The sequence below is a fragment of the Echinops telfairi genome, unplaced genomic scaffold (assembly GCF_000313985.2).
Source record: "Echinops telfairi isolate 266 unplaced genomic scaffold, ASM31398v2 ScPeMD7_7424;HRSCAF=8462, whole genome shotgun sequence".
Lineage (NCBI taxonomy): Eukaryota > Metazoa > Chordata > Mammalia > Afrosoricida > Tenrecidae > Echinops > Echinops telfairi.
The window spans coordinates 61612302-61630972 of record NW_022111324.1 but is presented as its reverse complement, the minus strand read 5'-3'; the positions used below and the strand labels follow the sequence as shown (position 1 = coordinate 61630972).

The 18671-nt window shown below is 48.0% G+C and overlaps 1 protein-coding gene across 1 annotated transcript in view; it reads left to right on the top strand.

Moving 5' to 3' along the window:
- Positions 1-18671, top strand: part of PTPN14 (protein tyrosine phosphatase non-receptor type 14) — a 164175-nt gene that overhangs the window by 105713 nt on the left and 39791 nt on the right. The window contains exons 6-10 of the mRNA XM_004699891.4: positions 8659-8729; positions 10333-10420; positions 13750-13838; positions 17669-17756; positions 18513-18595. Of these exons, the coding sequence (XP_004699948.1) occupies positions 8659-8729; positions 10333-10420; positions 13750-13838; positions 17669-17756; positions 18513-18595 (419 nt within the window). The remainder of the gene's footprint in view (positions 1-8658; positions 8730-10332; positions 10421-13749; positions 13839-17668; positions 17757-18512; positions 18596-18671) is intronic.

Sequence of the window (18671 nt, the reverse complement as noted above, 5' to 3'; positions counted from 1 at the left end):
GGGCTTAAGTGGAGAGCAAATGTTTTGAGAATGATGAGGGCAATGAATGTACAGTACAAATGTGCTTTACACAATTGATGTATAAATGGATTGTGATAAAATTTGTATGAACCCCTAATAAAATAATTTAAAAAAATAATTGGGATCATGATAGTGGGGGGGCGTGGAGGAAGCATTTAAGAACTAGAGGAAAGTTGTATGTTCCATCGTTGCTACCCTACACCCTGAGTGGCTCGTCTCCTCCCCGCAACCCTTCTGTAAAGGGATGTCCAGTTGCCCACAGATGGGCTTTGGGTTTCCAATCTGCACTGCCCCTCATTCACAATGATATGATTTTTTTGTTCCTTGATGCCTGATTTCTATTTTTTTAAAGTAGTTTTCTTGATATAATAACCACATATCAAACATTTCCATAGTTAAATCATTTTTTTAAAGAACTGTGTGTAAATCATCACCACCGGTTCTGAAACTCTTTATAGGAGATGATTGGGGAACCTGTTGCAGTGGTCTGGACAAGAGGTATCATTTAGATGTTAGCAATGAAGCTAAAACAAGGGAGCAAGGGAAGAGGTATTTTGGAGGTAAAGGATCTGGTTGGCTATGGCATAAAAAAAGAAAAAAGATGGCAAAACGTTTCAGCTTTGCGACACTAAGGTGTAAGTAAGACTGGGGTTATTGGCCTGACGAGCACATGAGATGAATGTAAACTGGTCCAAGGCTTTCCTTATTCTTACAGGTCAAGGAAATACTGCAAAATCTCTACCTTTTCACGAATCGGTCTGTTCCTGCCCTTTCCACCAAGATAGCAGTAGTAGTCTCTGCTGTGCCTTAGGTTTTCCTGCCTTGTTAATTCTACGTGTGAAGTGCCCTCCATTCAGAGATTAGAATAGTACTTAACAGGAAAGGTCTTTCTAGGGCTCAGCGTCAGAAGTTCACTTCCCAAGTCAGGTTGTTTTATGGTGTTGATGTGAGGGAAGTAAAGCGTTGGAACATGGTAAGTTCGAATTAGTCAAATGGAATAGAATGAGTAGAACCAATGATGTTTTCCAACCCCCGCCCCCTTTGACATTCAAACTCTATCAAATAGGCTATAAGTTGAGGCCAGGGTTGAGTGCTATTCCACATTCTTAAAGATGACCTGAAAAAGTAAACCAGCCACTGTGTCACCACTCACCTGTCAGTTGGTTGTGCTTGTTCGTGGCTTGTGTGTTCTACAGCAATGCTGGAATCTAGGATAAGCATTTCAAATATAGCAGGGCCACCCATGATGAGTGGGTTTCAGTGGTGTTTCCAAACTAATAACAGATTAGGAAGAAGGGCTAGGCAATCTGCTCCTGAGGGATTAGCCATGTGCATGTATTGTGAAGAGCGAGGGAACACTGTCGTCTCTGGGACTGGGAGAAGAGCCCCTCAGGTGGGAGGCAACCAAAATACGACTGGGGAAGAGCTGCCTCCTTGAAGTAAGTTCAACACCAATGGCATGGATAGAGCAGAGCTTCGGGGACCTTCACCTGCTGACGGGGCATAACGCAAGATGAAGGTGTGCAACATAGGAATCTAGGAGTTAGTTTTCAGAAATGAAATGGAGCATGTAAAGTTTGATCCGAGGCATTTGTGAGTTGAAACGGACAGCTATAGAATTTATTCTGCCAGGGATGTCATCTATAAGAGGAAAGACGTTGTATTAATCATCTCCATGTCCATTTGAAGTACAATATTATCTGTGAATGGTAATATCTATGCACTAGTAAGGAAAACCAGTCAATACAACTATCATAAATTCAAATTTAAGCACCAACGAATAAAAGAAATTGAATAATTCTACTAGATTCTTCAGTCTGAAATTGAGCAAACATGAAATCAGGATGCATTGATAATTACTAGTGATTAGAATTTGAAAATTGGAAACAAAGAAGAAGGTTCACTAGTTGGAAAATATCGCCTTGGTGATAGGAAAAAAGACACGGGAGATCACATGATAAAATTTTGTAAAGCCAGTAATTATTTGACTGCGCATAACCTTTTTCAACACCATAAATGTGAACTTCATTAGCTGGACTAACAGGAATCAAGCAGATTTTATCTGTGGTAAGAGATAATGGAGAAGCTCAATATCATCAGCCAAATTAGACCAACTGTGGAACAGATCGCCAATTGCTAAAATGTAAGTTCGAGTTGAAGCTGCAGAAAGTAAAAACAAGTCCATGAGAACCAATAAAACCTTGAGTGCGTCCCACCTGAATTTAGAAACCATCTCAAGAAAAGATTTGATACAATATCCACCAGTGACTCCAGGCGAGATGGCATCCAAAACATCGTACATGAAGAAAGCAAGCAAAAGACCATTTAAAGGGCCGAAAAGAGAAAAGGCCACAGTAGATGTCATAAGGGACTCTTTAGTTTGCTCTTGAAATATAGTAGCTGAAGCAAAGGAAGAAACAATGAAGGTAAAGAATTGAACAGACATTTTCAAAAGGCAGCACAAGAAAACAAAGTGTTAAAATAAAACGTGCCAGGATCTGGAGGAAGAAAATCAAAACAGAGGACATACTCAGCTTAAAGAACTGAAGAAGAAAGTCAGGCTTCGAGTTGTATTATTGAATGATTCTATGGGCAAAATATTGAATGATGCAAGCCGCATCAAAAGAAGATGGATGGATTATACAGTCACTGTACCAAAAATAATTTGTCAATGTTCATCCATTTCATGAGGTAGCATACGCTCAAGGACAAGTGGCACCAAAGGAAAAAGCACAAGCTGCACCAATGGCATCAATGAAAAGCAAGGCTCCAAGAACCGACAGAGTGCCATTCCAACTGATGCAGTGCTGGAAATACCCACTCGTCTATGCCAAGAAATTTGGAAGTCAGCTACCTGGCCAATAGATGGGAGAGATTCATATCTGTGCCCCTTCCAGGGAAAAGTGACACAACAGAATACAGAAATTATCAAGCAATGTCATTAATATCACATGCAAGGAAAATGTTTCCTAAAGATCACTAGATGCACTAGTCCATCAACAGGTAGCTGCCAGAAATCCAAGCTGCTTTCAGAAAAGGGCGTAAAATGATGGATATCATTCTTGACATCAGATTGATCTTGGCTGAAAGCAGAACATACCAGAAAGAAGGTTATTTGTGTCTGATTAACTCTGTAGGTCATAACCAGCTATGGATAACATTGTGAAGAATGGGAATTCCAGAACACTTATGACTTCATGTGCCAACCTGTACACACATCAAGAGGCCATTGTTCAAATACAACAAGGAAATATTGTGTGGTTTCAAACCAGGAGAGGAGTACACCAGGATTAATTCCTCCATAATTATTCAGCCTGTATACTGAGCAAATAATTCAAGAAACTCCATTATATGAAGAAGAACAAGGGGTCAGGATGGGAGGCAGGCTCATTAACAATCTGTGATATGCAAATGACAGTGCTTTCATGGTTGAAATTGAAGAAGACTTGCAGCACTTACTGATGAAGATTAAAGACTACAGGCTTCGGTGTAGATTACAGTTCAATCTAAAGAAAACAAAAACATCCACCACTGGACCAGTAGACCACATTATAATAAGTGGAGAAGAGACTGAGGTGGTCAAGCTTTTCCTTTTCCTTGCATCCCCAGTCAGCCCTCTTGGAATCATTAATCAGAAAATCAAATGTCAAGTGACATATTTCATTGGGCAAATCTGCTGTACATGACCTCTTTAAAATGTCAAAAAGCAAAGATTTCACTTGGAGGACTAAGGTGCACTTGATCCAAACCAGGGTCCTTTCCGTTGCCTCGTATGTAAGTAAAAGCTGGGCAGTGAATAAGGAAACCCAGACAAGAACTGATGCATATGAATTATGGTGTTGGTGGACAGCATGGAAAGTACTATGGACTTCCAGAAGGACACATCTGACTTGGGAGAAGAACTGCCAAAATGCACCTTAGAAGTGAGGTGGCAAGACTGAACACGGCATCAGGAGAGATCAGTCCCCAGAGAAGGACATCGTGGTTGTTGGAGGACCAGTAATAAAAGAGGAAGACCCTCAAGGAGATGGACTGACAGAGGGGCTGCAAGTGTGCCTCAAGCACAGCCATGTAAGTATGGGGACAGACTGGGCAGTGTTTTCTTCTGCGTGTGTGGGAAACCCCTCAGTGGCTTCTGACAGCATTCACAGCTGGGGAGTCGCTTACTGATTCACGGCAAGCTCGTGTGTGTCCGAGTAAAACTGCGCTCCTTAGCATTTAATGTGGCTGACTTGTTAGAAGTGGAGCATCACCTCTTGGCTCACGGAATCTCTTGGCCCACCCTTTAAGTTAGCAATCTAGCACCTTAACTAATTGGACCACCCTACCCAGGGACTTGGATCTGCCTTCAAGGAAACCCAATCAATACAACTATTATTCAAATTTATGCATCAACCACAAAAGTCAGTGGTGACAAAATTGAAGAATCCTACCATTGACTTCAGTCAGAAATTGATCAATCATGCAATTCAAGATGCACTGTTATTGCTAATTGGAAGGCAAAGTTGGAAACAAAGAGGAAAGAACAGTAGTTGGGAAATAGGGACTTGCTGCTGGACATGAAGCTGGAGATTGAATGAGAGAATTGGCCTCTGGGCAGATTGGACACTTAACCAGCAGAGGCCACACACATCTCACTGTAGACAGACATGTACTGACTGTGTTACTCTGGGACTTAGGACCACCCTCCTCACTGTGGTAGCCACCAGCCACATGTGGCTATTGGTATTCACATGCAATTAAAGTAAGAATTCAAATAAAATTAGAATTTAATTTTGTTTACAATGTTAATAAAATAAAACTGTCCATTCCTTGTTGAGTTCGCTATATTCTGAGTACACCGTGGACACGGACAGCTCGGCTAGACGACAGTGCCATCACTGCAGAAAGACTGTTTTGCATGTTCACACACAAGGTGACCTGCAGACGTTGACCCTGGTTGGTAGATTGGACTCTCACTATGCCTAGGATTTTTGCCATCCTCTGTCAACTCCCACTTCGTCTCTCACCGCCGTTGTGTCCTGGATGCAGTCAAGGGATTCTGTGTCCACATGCCTAGGTGGCCACTTATCAGAGAAATGACTTTGGGGCAAGTTAGCATATCTGCCTCAGCCTCAGTTTTCACCCCTAAAAGAATAAAGCTAACAAGCCCGTCCTGTAACGTTCTTGTGAGAATGACAGGAGACAAGGCATATGGACTTCTGGGATTGACCCTAGTAAATTCTCAGTCACTTCGTCTGGTTGTTGCCATCAGTACGGTCATTCTCACTCTCTTCTATAATTGTCAGGGGGCTGAGAGCGTGTTCTCTGGAGGCATCACTGTGTGCATTTTAAACAAGCAGAGGACCGGCAGAAGGTACAGAAGAGTATGAGCCAGTTTTGCATCGTGCCAGACCACTTGTTGGACACTGTGCAATTTACACATTTCATTTGCTAAACATCGATCGTTTACTGTATGCCGAGACTTTGTTGAGCCCATTGTTCCGTTAAAAAGGAGCGGGGCTGTGGCTGAGCCTTTCAGTGCTAAGACACCTAGCCTCTGTCCTCCAGGTGCGGCTGGTGCAGCAGAGGGAAGGAGAAGAGGCTGGCCACTAAGAGGAGCACACACACCCCTGTGTCCCAACGGCCGCAGCAGAAGGAGCAGAGCGATCGAGGGACTCACGGATAGGTAGAGGCCCAGAGAAGGAAAGGCTTATATCCAGTTGTGGGACAGGAGGAAGGTGATGATAGCTGAGTGGGTGCGGCAGAAACCGTGGTGGCAGACTCATTAAGTGTTGGGCAGCCATCAGCAGCTTGAAACCACTACCCACCCTGTGCGAAAAAGGCAGGCTGTTTATTCCCGGAAAGAGTTATGGTCTCAGCAGCTCACAGGGGCAGTTCTACCCTGTCCTAGAGGGTGGCTCTGAGTCAGCACCGACTCAATGGCAGTGAATTGCGTTGAGGAGCCCTGTGGCATAGTGGTTACAAGTTGGGCTGCTAAACTCTTAAGGTCATCAGTTCAAAATCACCGGCTGCTCCAAGGGAGAAAGATGAGGCTTTCTCCTCCCGTAAAGAGTTAGTCTTCGAAACCCACAGTGAGTTCCACCTGCCCTGAAGTCAGACTCACTGACTCAATGGCACTGAGAGAGATGGGGTGTGATGGGGCTTGCTTCTCCCAGAAAGAGGGAGCAGGCGTGCTGCAGGTGAGAGGAAAGCAGCCTACCGTGAGGGTCCCAGGCAGGCTGGTTTGATTGCCAGGCCCAGGTGTTGACTTAATGGAGTCCCCAGTGGGGAGCTGTGGGAGGTTGTACACTTTCTGCTTGGTCCCACCAAAGCTTTGAAAGGGAAAAATGCATTCCTCCGGAGGGGGAGGAGGAGGAGGGAGGGCAGTGTTTGATCTTATAAAGTAACCGAGTTTGTCAAATGGCATTTCTTCCGCCTAGAAAAGAACATGGTTAAGTACACAAGGCATACCACAGTTGTGCGGCTGTGTACCGGCACACACGTTGCCATGTTTCACTCAGCACCCCCCCACGCCCCCCCCCCTGTCTCTGTGGCAGAGACACATGCCGGTGGGGTCCCCCTGACCCGGCGGGGTGGTTGGAGGCGAGCACAATAGCGACTTGGGGAGGGAGGGGGGGCTCTTTTCTTTTTGAAAGTAGGAAACGGAGGTAGAAGGGAACACTGTGATCTTCGCTTTCTTCCGTCACCTCACGCCTTTCAATAGATTTTCAAAAGGAGTGTTGGGTGATTGCTGCCAGGCATGCACATACCAACGTTCTTCCAGTCTTCGTACGACCTTTCGTATTACCCACCTTAAACCGTAAGATGCTGACTTTATTTCCTTTCTCTGGACTCCACTCAGGCCCATGAAAGGGCCTAGCGGGAAAGAGCTCGTGGACCCACTCGGGAACACATGAACATAAGACTGGCCAGTAGCTCTCTCCTCGGCCCAGAAGCCTCCCAACCATCTGCAGCTGTTGGGTTTCCAGTTGATAGTTACGCCTTGGGTTCTCTGCTTTTTCAACACCTGCGTGATTTTCCGTGTGACGCCGATTTTGAGATGAGATGTTTTCTGACCTTCCAGGGGTGCCTTTCTTGTGGTCTTGTGCCCTTCCTGAAAAGTTATGAGTTGGAGGTAAATCTTTATACCCAGGGTATTTTGGAATCAAGGCCAAGAGCTGTTTGGGATGGTTGCAGTCAGAGTATTAGCCCTGCCCAGGTGCGACCAATCTTTCAGAGTCCCTGGGCCCCCTCTCTGCAGTTCAGAGGCCAAGGTCGGGCACCGGTGTTCTCCATAAAGCTTACTTACACTGTAAACCCAAACTCACTCCTAGCCAGAGTGACCATATAGGGCAGGGCAGGGCAGAGATGCCCCGTAAGGTTTGGAAGACTGTCAGGATTCTGGAAGTAAAATGCCCATCTTTCTTGCATGGAGCGGCAGGTATGTTTGAACTCCGACCTACTGAGCACTTAACCACGGTGCCACTAGGTGACCCTCCTTGGGGCTGACAGCCCAAGCCAATGGAAACAACTGCGGGGAATACTTGAGACAGCCGGTCCTGGCCTCGAACCTTCCAGCCCCGCCAGGGATGAGAAGAGCTCTGTGCTCATCCCCTCTCTCAGGCTCTTAGGGAAGCCTGGTGTTACGACTGGCTAAGTGTTCAGCTGCTGATGGAAAGGATGGCAATGTGAATTCACCCCCACTCCCACCTCCCCACCCCCACCCCCACCCCTTGATCCTGTGGGAGAAAAAGGCTGGTGATTGGCTTGAGTAAAGACCACAGCCTAGGAAACCCTTTGGAGGGCAGTTCTCCTCTGGCGTGGAATCAACCAGCAGGCGGCTCTCGGCAGCAGGATGCTGTGCTGTCTGCTGATGTCTTCCTCTAGATACCATCTTGCCGTCCCAGGTAGGGCTCTGCCGGTCGTCATCTAAACAGCTCTGGTTTCCAAGCTATAAACACTGCCACCGGGGCAGACTGACGGGCAGTTGAGAAGAGATGTTTGTAGCTCGCTCTTCTGAGCTTACAAGAGCTGGCACCACACGGACTCCAAGGATCTGGTGTCCACTGGAGAGGCCAGCTGGTCAGTGAGCTGCTCAGCCATCCCGCACCCATGAGCGCAGGCAAGGCGCCTCGGGGTGAGCTTTCCTAGGGGGCTCAGCCAGTTTGACGGGTTCGTAGTAGGGCCCAAAGAAGCCTGCCTGGCCCAGGTCTCTCCTGGGCTTGACTCGTGAAGATGAGGTTTAGAAACATATTTCTCCACTTAGTTACATGTATTTCTCCATCTTTAGTTCAAACTATGTACATGCATGCAAAGCATCGCCAATAGAAGTGATTCTGAGAATGGTGGCCAAGGGAGAAGCAGCTCAATGAAGAGGGGAAAAATGGGGTGGGGGGTGGGAGGGTGCAGTTTCTGGACTGTGCTAAATTTAGGCCCCATCCTGAAACAGACCTTGAAATAACCTAGGTTTCTGAGGAGGCCAGACCATTGTTACAAAAGCCACATGACTGTGGGTCCTGTCATTCTGAAGGACTTTATGGGAGAGTGGCAGGCGGCTGGGCTTCTCGGGAACACCTGAGGAGGGAGCTTTGAAGTCTGCAGGCACAGGGCAGATTCGTGGATCCCCTTGACCTGAGCTGCTTTCTGTTGCTGCAGGACTTGGCCCTGGAAGAGGCTGTTTTGGAGGAGCTGACACAGAAGGTAGCCCAAGAACACAAAGCCCACAGGTAAGGGAGAGGGGCCGGCAGAGAGGTCCCGGGTTGCTCAGCCCACAGAGAGCCACAGGGCGGCTAGCATTGGCCTTCCTTCCCACCCTCTGCCCTGTGCCGGCAGAAGTCTGCTCCTTCCAGTGCCTGACAGAGCTCCCGACTTCTGTTCTGAGAGGTGTATGTGAGTTTGAAACTGGGCTTTCCTCCTCCCCCCCTCCGTCCACCTTCCTCCTCCCCGCCTCCGTCCACCTTCCTCCTCTTCTTTATGTCTTCATCCCACCCCCACCCCAATTTTTCTTTTAACGTCAGAAAGCCAAGGCAGATGTGGATTTGACCAGAATTCCTCTCTGGTTTTTCAAAAAAACTGTCACCAAATCTGGGAAGCCTAGGACTCCCCGAGGTCAAAGTAAGACCTGCAGCTCTACTTAGGGTGGGAGGGCGAAGGGCAGAGCCACCTGCCCACAGAGCCTCATCACCCATCAGCAGGGCACAGGAAGAGAGCGCCCACTCCGGGAAGCACGGAGAGAGTGGGTGATGTCTGGGACCAGTGCGAGACAGATCTCCCTGCCCGCTCCCCGCAGAGGCCCTGTGCAGCCGAGCTCCCTTAGCTTGGCCACTTGGCTTTCAAAGTCGAACTTTTCATTTTTCTCTTCCCTCCCTCCCTCCCTCTCCACCTTCTTCCTTCCTTCTGCCTCTTCTCTCCCTGTTGTTTGTTTTAAAAGTGGAGATTCCCCCCGGGTGGGAGGAGACTAACTTCAGAAAGTAGGCAGCATTGCTTTCAAGGAGGCTGGAACGGTGATTGAGTGGTTCTGGGGCTGTGACTCTGAAAGTACTTTACTTTTCCCCTCCTCTTCTCTGTTGAGGACAAGGCTACCGGGGATGATGGTCATGAATTACTAAGTAACTCATATGTTAGGGTACAAAAGAGACCACATCTCAAATAGGGTTTAAGGTGAACATTTAAGCCTTAAAAGGGACAGAGACAAAAGACAAAGCCATGTCATCCGGATCAGGGAGGCCATTAGCCTCCTGATCACTGGAATCCTAGGTGTGGTGAAGTAAGGCACACAACAAAGGAAACAGTCACAAGTTCATGGCTGGTGGCTGATCGATACATACCAGTCATAGGTGGGCATACAGGAGCAGAAACAGGGCCTTCGAGCCAGGGACTCAGGGCACAGCTGATAGGGCGTGATTCATGACTAAGTGACCCCTGTACTGTCCCCAGATGGCAACGTCCATTAAATACACACAGGCAAACCCTGCCCTAGGCTAGCTAGAGAGGAGTAGAGATCATCTACTTTCTAATGTACCCTATCTGAGGGCAAGAGTATCTGTATCCTTGGTTAAAGATCAGAGAGAATTCAAGGAGGCTTAATCGATGTGGGGACTCAGCAAATGGACGTGGGGCTATCACCGCCATCCACAGCCGTTTTGCAAACTGGGCTGCTCAGAATTTAAGGTCTAATACATGCACCACACTCTCACAGCCGGGTAATGATTGCTCTTCCCAGAAACCAGGCACTAGCACAGCTCTGGAATTTGCCAGCAAGAGGATGGGATCTCCCGTTCACTTGGTTGCCCATAACCGTTTCCTTTTTCGATGTTATGTTGATTTCAGTGGCATCCTGCCAGCGGAAGCCGAACTTATGTACATCAATGAAGTGGAACGTTTGGATGGGTTTGGACAGGAAAGCTTCCCTGTGAAGGTAACCTACTCGGGCCCTAAACAAAACAAAACGGGCCACCCTTGAGCCAATTCCATCTCCTGTTGCTATGTGTCCAGTGGCCCGTGTCAGAGTAGAACTGCTACCTAGCGTGGTCGGCGGCTGAGCTCTTTCAGTAAGCTAGGTGCCAGGCCTTTCTTTCAGTACACCTGCAGGTAGATTTGAACTTTCTACCTTTTGGTTGCTACCAGGCACCATTTATGCCGCTGAAGGACTCCCAGGAGGGTTGAGGCTTTTGAAGGGGTGGTGGCTTAAGAAAGCAGCGTTGTTAGCAGTGGACCAGAGTGGCTTTGTGATCTGCTTTCGGATCACTGCATGGCCTTTGTTGGTGAGTCCACTGTCCTTACATAAAGTGAGGACTTTTATTTTTGTCAGAAATATGTCTGGAAGTTTTCTTTGGTCTTCAGCATATTCTCATTTTGAGGACACCGTTCTAAGCTCCACACGCCAGCCCATCCTGTGTGTTGAAGGTGTCGAGGTACCCACCCAGCCTGGCCGAGGGACAAGTAGCTGGTGTCATGTGCAGTTGTCTCCCTCATGATTGTGCTCTCTTGTGGCCTCCTGGAACTGTCGGAGGTGAACGAAGCAGCTCCTGCTTACAACCACAGTCAACCACAGTCGGTTTCCCCAGCTCTGCAGAGGCCTCCGTTGAGGGTTCCCAGCCCCTCGGGTGTTTTCTGGAAAGCCGTGCCTGGGAACCACTTATAGCACATCATGTCCTTTGCCACAAATACACCTCCCGAAGTGGGCGTGGTTGGGGGCTTGTGTGGGGTGCGGGGGGCGTGTGTCATGGTGCAGGGTCATTTATCGGCTGAGCCCACATCCAAACACATTTTCCTCTCTCTGCTGACCAACTTGACAGAAAAAAATGGAGTTTTAGCTCAATCCTAAAGCAACTGGCACATCTCAGCAATTTGGGAGACGCCTGCAATTTCAGCACAAACAATCCGCTCCAAACTGGCTCCCCTGACTGGTTTATAAGTCTTCTGTTCCCCTTTGGTTGCACGCTTGCAATTTGCCTTAATGAGAACTGCCCATGTGCATCAAGTAGAATCGGGCAGGGTGGCCGCAGCTTGCGAAAAGGGCTAAATGACTCTTTTTTTAGGTTTGTTTAATTTTCTTTTGCTTCTCTAATGGCTGCCCTTCCTAGGGTTGCAATCCATTTTCCCTGCAATCATGCCTTATGAAGCCATCTGCACCCCACTTACATTTCAGCAGCCCATATATAGTCAGGGTATTTGGGTCATTGAGAAAGCAGGGTAAACTTTCGTCCACTTCTAGAAAACTGACTGTCCAGGCCCTGAAAGCGGGGAGTTGAGTGGCCGTGAGCATGCACTTGTTTGTGTTTTGTGACTTATACTGAGCTTTGGGGAGTAGGGGTTGGCTGAGACCATGCTGAAAACCACTGTGTGTTTTCCAGACTGCCCTTTGGAGGGCTAGGCTCTCGGGGGACCCTGTGGCCACCACTGAGTGGGCAGACAGGCATTGCTGACTCACTTAGAGCAGGGCAAGAGTATTTAGATGCATGCGTCTCGTCTCCCTCCCCCCGCCCCCCCATTGTTTTCCCTCCATCCCTCACATATCTGCTCATGACTAAGTGACCACCTACAGACCTCACAATTCCTGCCAAGCCCAGGGCAGCAGTGCTGTTGGGGGCGGTGATGTGGTCAGCCCCGAACCCAGTGCAAGAATGCCCAGAAAAGGTATCCTCCCAGGAACGAGAGCAGTGAGGTCATGCCTCTGGGTTTGACAGGACCTCGTTGACCAAATAAAGTCACAAGTGTGACAGGGACGTGTGCTAGGGAAGAGCGCGTGTATTTCATGTGGGCTCTTCCACGAGTGGCTCCTGAGGAATGTTCCAGGTTCCCAAGTCTGCCTCCCTTCCTCCCCACACACCCAGGTGTGGCTGCTACCCAAGCCGTTCCTGCAGTACCCGAGCACAAGGACCGGGTGGGTGCTTCTAGCAGGGGGAGGCCAGTCAAACCACTATCAAATCCTCCGTTGCCACTCAGTCAATTTCCACTCCTGTCCATTCCGTGGGTGTCTGAGTAGAACTCTGCGTCATAGGGGTTCCAGGGGCTGGGTTTTTGTGAATGGTTCGCCAGGCTTCTCCTCTGAGTGGGCTCAAATCACCAGCCTTTTAGGTAGTAGTTGAGTGTGATAACCCCTTACACCACCTGGGACTCCAAGTTGAACTTGAAACGTACTATCATTGAGTCAGTTAGGGCTCCTAGTGACCCTGTAGAGGCCAGGAGATAAGAAAGTGAGAGACCAAGCCCAGAAGATCCTGCATCTGACAGAGTGGTAGAATCTCTTTCAAAGAATGGGCAGCCGAAACAGGATGTCGCAGGTGGAGAACATGCCCCACGATTGAGAAGCATGAGGTTCTAAACCAGTGGTTCTCAGCCTTCCTCGTGCCGTGACCCTTTAATAAAGTCCCTCATGTTGTGTTGACCCCCCCCCAACCATAAAATAATTTTCGCTGCTACTGCATAACTAATTTTGCTACTGTTAAGAATCGGGCGAGCCCTGTGAAAGGATTGTTTGACCTCCAAAGGGGTCTTGACCCACAGGTTGAGAATCGCAGTTGTAAACAGAAAGGGGGCAAACACAGTGAGGCAGGCTGTCTCACCCAGACGTCTCTGACCTAGGGCACGGAAGCACAGGGGCCAGCCTCTGCTGTTGTCTCTTTCACACAGGCCCCAAAGAATACCTCTCCAAAGTATGCATATGTGCAACTTAGATTAAAAGGACAAACACCAAGTTACACATGCTATTAACATGAAAAAGAAAATCGAAACAGATCAAGTACTACACCTCCTAACGTTCTCTCTTACACAAGAAATATGACAAATTGAAAAAAAAGAAAATAGAAAAAAAAACTGCACCCCTGCGATGCACAGAGAGGTCCCTGGGTGGCACAGACAGTTCAGAGCTCGCCTTCTAACTAGAAGAGTGGGACTTGAGTCCACCTATGGGTGCCTCAGAAGAAAGGCCTGGCGATTGGCTCCTAAAATATGACCGGTATTAACCCCAGGGGAGCCCAAATCTACTCTGATGCACACAGGGCCACCATGAGTCAGGGCGGCCTTGCCAGTGACTGTGTGGGCAGGATGTGCAGTGGGGTGAGCCCTGTAGGAAGTGCTCCCCACACACATGGTTGCCTTGTTGCCAGGAGGCTGTCCGTGAGTCATTCCAGCAGTGGGCAGGAAAGGGAGCCCATGGGTGGGCTGTGGCCCAAGGGTGTGGTTCTCAAAAGCCTTCTGGGGGTCAGTTTTCACCACAAATCTCTTCTATTCCTCTTAATACAGGACAATCACGGAAACGGCGTGCACCTGGGTATTTTCTTTATGGGGATCTTCGTGAGGAGCCGAATTGGAAGACAAGCAGTCACATACAGGTAGTCTTTGGGATCTATATTGTTTCCTCTCCTCTTCCTCCTTTTCTTCTTAAAGGGCATTAAGAAACTTGACTGGATACTGACGTTACCTGAATGAATGAAGAGCTAAACTATGGGTCAGAATTGAGCATAAGTCAGGTGACTGAATGAAGGCTGAATGAAGACCTAGAATTGGAGATGGGCCTCCGCCGGAATCATCCACGACCTCTGTGAAATCCAAATGGACTTCTCCTTGTTGTCCTGCACCCTCTGCCCGCCCGCATGGGCTGGAAGAGCACCAACTCACTTTTATATTAACCAAGAAGGTGGTTTTAAAGAAGCCATTGTATCATTGCTGTGGTAACTTAAAGGACCTTGGTGCTCTTTGTCATTTTGACATGTTAACCCTCCTTACCAGTTCACATGAGTAGAGCCAGAATTGGACCCCTACCTCCACCTCTCCCCCAGGTTACATGACCATGAACTTGCTCTGTGCTGGTGCCCATAGATTTCATCATACTCTCAACATACTTGCACCACCATGGGGTCGTTTCTGATGAATAGCCACCCTAGAAGACAGGACCGAACTGGCCCTGTGGGTTTCCAAGGCTCTGGCTCTTTGTGGGAGTAGAAAGCTTTGTCTCATCCAAAGAGCGCTAGTGGTTTCAAACTGCTGACTTTTACGTTGATAGCCCAACTTGTAACCACTAAACTGTCATTGACCCTCCCCAAAAACCTCATGCTAGTCTACCAGGACAACAGGGCCCATGATTTGTCGGGAGGACAGTTTTACTCCGTGTGTGCATTTGATTGGCAGATGATCATAGATAGCTCTCAGAAGCCAAGCACAGCCCTCCTCTCAAGTTGATTTTGGCCCGCGTGCCCTCTCTGGATCAGCAGTTACTGTTAGTCCCCGAGAGGCTGTTATCTGAACTAAAGCCTCCTGATTGGCCTTTGTTTCCCCCAGCACCCACCCCACCGTTCCTTTAGGATTTACTCTCTGTCTTTAAATAGAAGCACGGTTCAAGTGTGAGTGGATGGCGAGGTCTTTGGAGCTAAACAATAAACTTTCAAATTTATTCATAATCAATTTTATATAACTACAACAAATTGTGCATCAACTGGGCAAAGCAGACAAATATGTGGAGAGCCTTAACTGTAAATTTTTATTCTCAATCAAAGCTGTGCAGGCCTTCTTTTGTCCCATATGTTTCTCTATAGCTAAATTGATGCTTTGGTTTTTCCTTTCCTGGAAGGGAAAAGTCGACCATTGTGATGCGATAAAAGGAGTGAGATATTTCACATGACAGGTGTAAGACACTACTTTTACCGTTTCTTCAGGAAGTACTTCTAGGCTTAGACTTCCTTGGATTTATCTTGAAAACCCCACTAGATGGAAATGCCCTTCCTCCATATTATCATGTGGAAACCTGGTGGATTATGACTCCAAGGTCAACAGTTTGAAATCACTAGCCACTCTCCAGAAGAAAGATGATGCTTTCCACTCCCATAAAGAGTTACAGTTTTGGAAACCCTCAGGGGGCAGTTCTATCCTGCCCTGTAGGGTCAATATGAGTCAGAATCAACTCAATGGCAGTGAGTTTTGTTGAAATGGTTAAGCAACAGTTTGGTTATTAACTGAAAGGTAAGTGGTTTAGAACCACACAGTGGCCCTGTAAGGAGCTCTGGTGGAGCACGGCTTATGCGTTGGGCTGCTAACCACAGAGTCAGAGGTTCAAAATCACTGGTCACTTCAGGAGAATGACGGGGCTTTCTACTTCCATCAAGAGTTAGTCTCAGAAACTCACAGAGCAGTTTGGACCCTGTCCTCTAGGGTCACTGTGAGTCGGCATTAACTCAATGGCAATGAGTTGAATTTGAGTGACCTAGCAGGAGAAAGATTACAGCCCAGAGGACCTTATGAGACATCTCTACCCTGCCACATGGGCTCGATTTGGGTGGAAATTGACTCAGTAGCACCCAGCGACAGCATGGTATACTGCTACTTCTGGCATGACAAGCCTATGATGGGACAAGGCTTGTGTCCAGAGTAGTAGCAGTCGCTTTGAAAGAATGAGGCCAGAGGAAACCAAATCTCTCTTATCTTCAGAGATGTTCACTGAGGAGCATGTAGCTGTGAGTACACCTTGATACAATCAGGTCGGCGTGTAAGTCCAGCAGCAAGCTGTGCCGAGAAGATATACTTACACGCAATTGGTTCACAGCCCTCACAAATGAACGCAGCTATGTCATGGACTCATTTGTGCCCCAATTACTTCTCTTCCAAAGTAGGAGCAAAAATACCCACCTTTTCTCCCTTAGAGAGCTGACAAAAGAATCATATTCTATGCAGATGACAGGCAACATTATGATCATTAGCTCTTTCAGTAAACACTTATTGAGTGTCTGCTAGGTGACAGGCATTTGACTTAGTCGGGTGTACCAAGATGAAGAATCCTTGTATGTATGGGGCAAGCGGTCCTCGGGTGGCTCTGCTTTTGTCTAATTAGGGTTCCAGTTATAGAAATAAAGAATTGCAGTCCAGTGTGGCAAGAGGGAGAGTGCTACGCACATGTTATGGCTCAGAGAGGAAGTTACTTCTCCTGGCAGATGGGCAAGGGGGATGAGGAATGGCTTCCTAGGAAGGATGACTCCTGAGTCTTGCCGGGGAAACAGGTGTTCACCAGGCAGAGGCTGGTGGAGGTACAATGGGCCACAGCACAGCAGAGTACAGAAGCCGTGGGCGGGGGCAGGCCACGATATAAGGTGACAGATAAAGCCTTGAAGCAAACCCATTGCTGTTGAGACCACTCTGACTCGTAGCAACCCTACCAGACTGAGTAAGTAGTGCAGCCCCATAGAGTTTTGATAGGCTGTAATCTTGATTGAAGCCGGTTGCCACCTCTTTCTCCCACCCAGCATCTGTTGGATTTGAACTGCCAGCCTGTGGGGGAGCAACTGAGTTTGTAACCACAGCTCCTCCAGGACAATACCAGAGGAAAGGGTAGGGAGTAGTCCATGGAAAAGCAGTTGACATCAAGTCAATCGAACTTTTGGTAACTTCGTCTGTGTCTGAGTAGCATGGTTCTCTATGAAGCCTCCAATGGCCAATGATTTCTGCCATAAATGACCAAGCTTTTTCCCAAGGTGCATCTGGGCATTTCAAACCTCCAGCCTTCTGGCTAGAAACTGAATATGTCGGTCGTTTGTACCACCCCAGGGCTCCAGGTTACAGTAAAAGTTCAGATTTGGGCTTCAAGTTGAACGAGAGCAGTAGCTTCGCTTCACTTATCTGGTGGCTGTCTCATAATATCTTATTTTGGATACGGTTTCCATGAGGGTCAGGAAAGAAATTGGTTTCTCTTATGGTTTGCTTGTTTAGGTGCCGACAATGTAAACACCTTCACTGCCCTCTAGGCCGTGAAGCTAAGTCAGCACCACACATTGCAACTAGGCTTTTTCGTCCTATATCCCTGTGTAAATAGGACTTTAAATAATACCCCTCCCCATCATTAAAAAAGCAGGACATGCCTTGTCAACTTGGAAATATGACAGATAATAGCAACAAAAGCCCCTTGCAAGTTTTCTCATAGCTAATCGCAAAGGAAACTATCCTTGCCGAAGGGTGATATTTTACAAAGGATTTTGAGGTCTTTGAGTGGATACGTGCTTCATTTTCTTGACTTTGCTGTTTTGAAAGGGGGTGGGGAAATACATGTGGCTTTAAAAAATGATGGTTGAATCAAAACGTATAAAGCTCCATTTGACCTAATCAGATTCCCCGCCCCCCCACTGGAGCCTTAATGGTGAGAAATGCCTTTGGGTAAATGCCTGCCGTTTCTTTTGGCCAGGTGGAATGATATCGCGAGTATCACTCACAACAAGTCCACCATTCTCGTGGAAATCCCCAACAAAGAAGAGACCAGCCTCTTTCACACGGTGAGCAAGTGGGCCTGGCAGAGACAGCACAGCAGGCAGCTCACTGCCCCACGTTCATCTCCCAGTGTCTGTCCTTCAGAGGAAGGACATTTCTTGAGAAAGCAGACATTCTGAAGAGTCTTCGCGGTGCTTGCCCCTGCTGCCTATCACTGGCCTGGGCGGTTTCTGTGGCAGGTGGAGTACTTGGCAGACTGCCGAGGCTCAGCGTTCCCTCCTCCTGCTTCATGTAGTCTGCACTGTCATTCCAGCCCTGGTAAAACCATTCTGGGTTCGACTGAACGGCATCTTCTTTCCCCTGCTCGCGTGGAGTTGCTGGCGTACCAGCCCAGCCCAGGGCAGATATGAAGTTAGCTAAGAGACCGGCCTTCTGTGGAGGGCTTTCTTGAAACTGACACTGTTCGTTCACCTGGCTGTCATCATTGAAAAATGCCAGGACCCTGTCCCCACGCTGGGCCTTGATTCACTTGTAAATCAAGCGTTTGAGGTGGAGTTCATGTCATTGACAGTGGTTCATGGTGCAATCCTAACGCCGTGGGCTTCGAGGGTTCTTGAGCAAACCACAGTGGCCAGCCACTTTGGAGGACTTTGCGGCCTGGCTGAACAGCAGCGTTGGCGGGCCAGCCCCACCTGGTATTCTGTCTGGAGTGGAGGAAAGGAGGGAGGGAGGGAGGGGGTGGCCCTGTGCAGGATAATCCGACCGAAATGCTCACACTGTTGTGCACATGTTTATTTTCACCCCGTCTCTTCTTTTCCAAGGATGACATCGAAAACGCCAAATACATTTCACGACTGTTTACGCTACGGCACAAGTTTTACAAACAAAACAAAATCTGCACCGAGTAAGTAGACCCTGCGCTGGCCCGCAGTATTTACCCCGGGTCCCTGCGCCCTCCCGTGTGGTAGGGACGCAGGGCG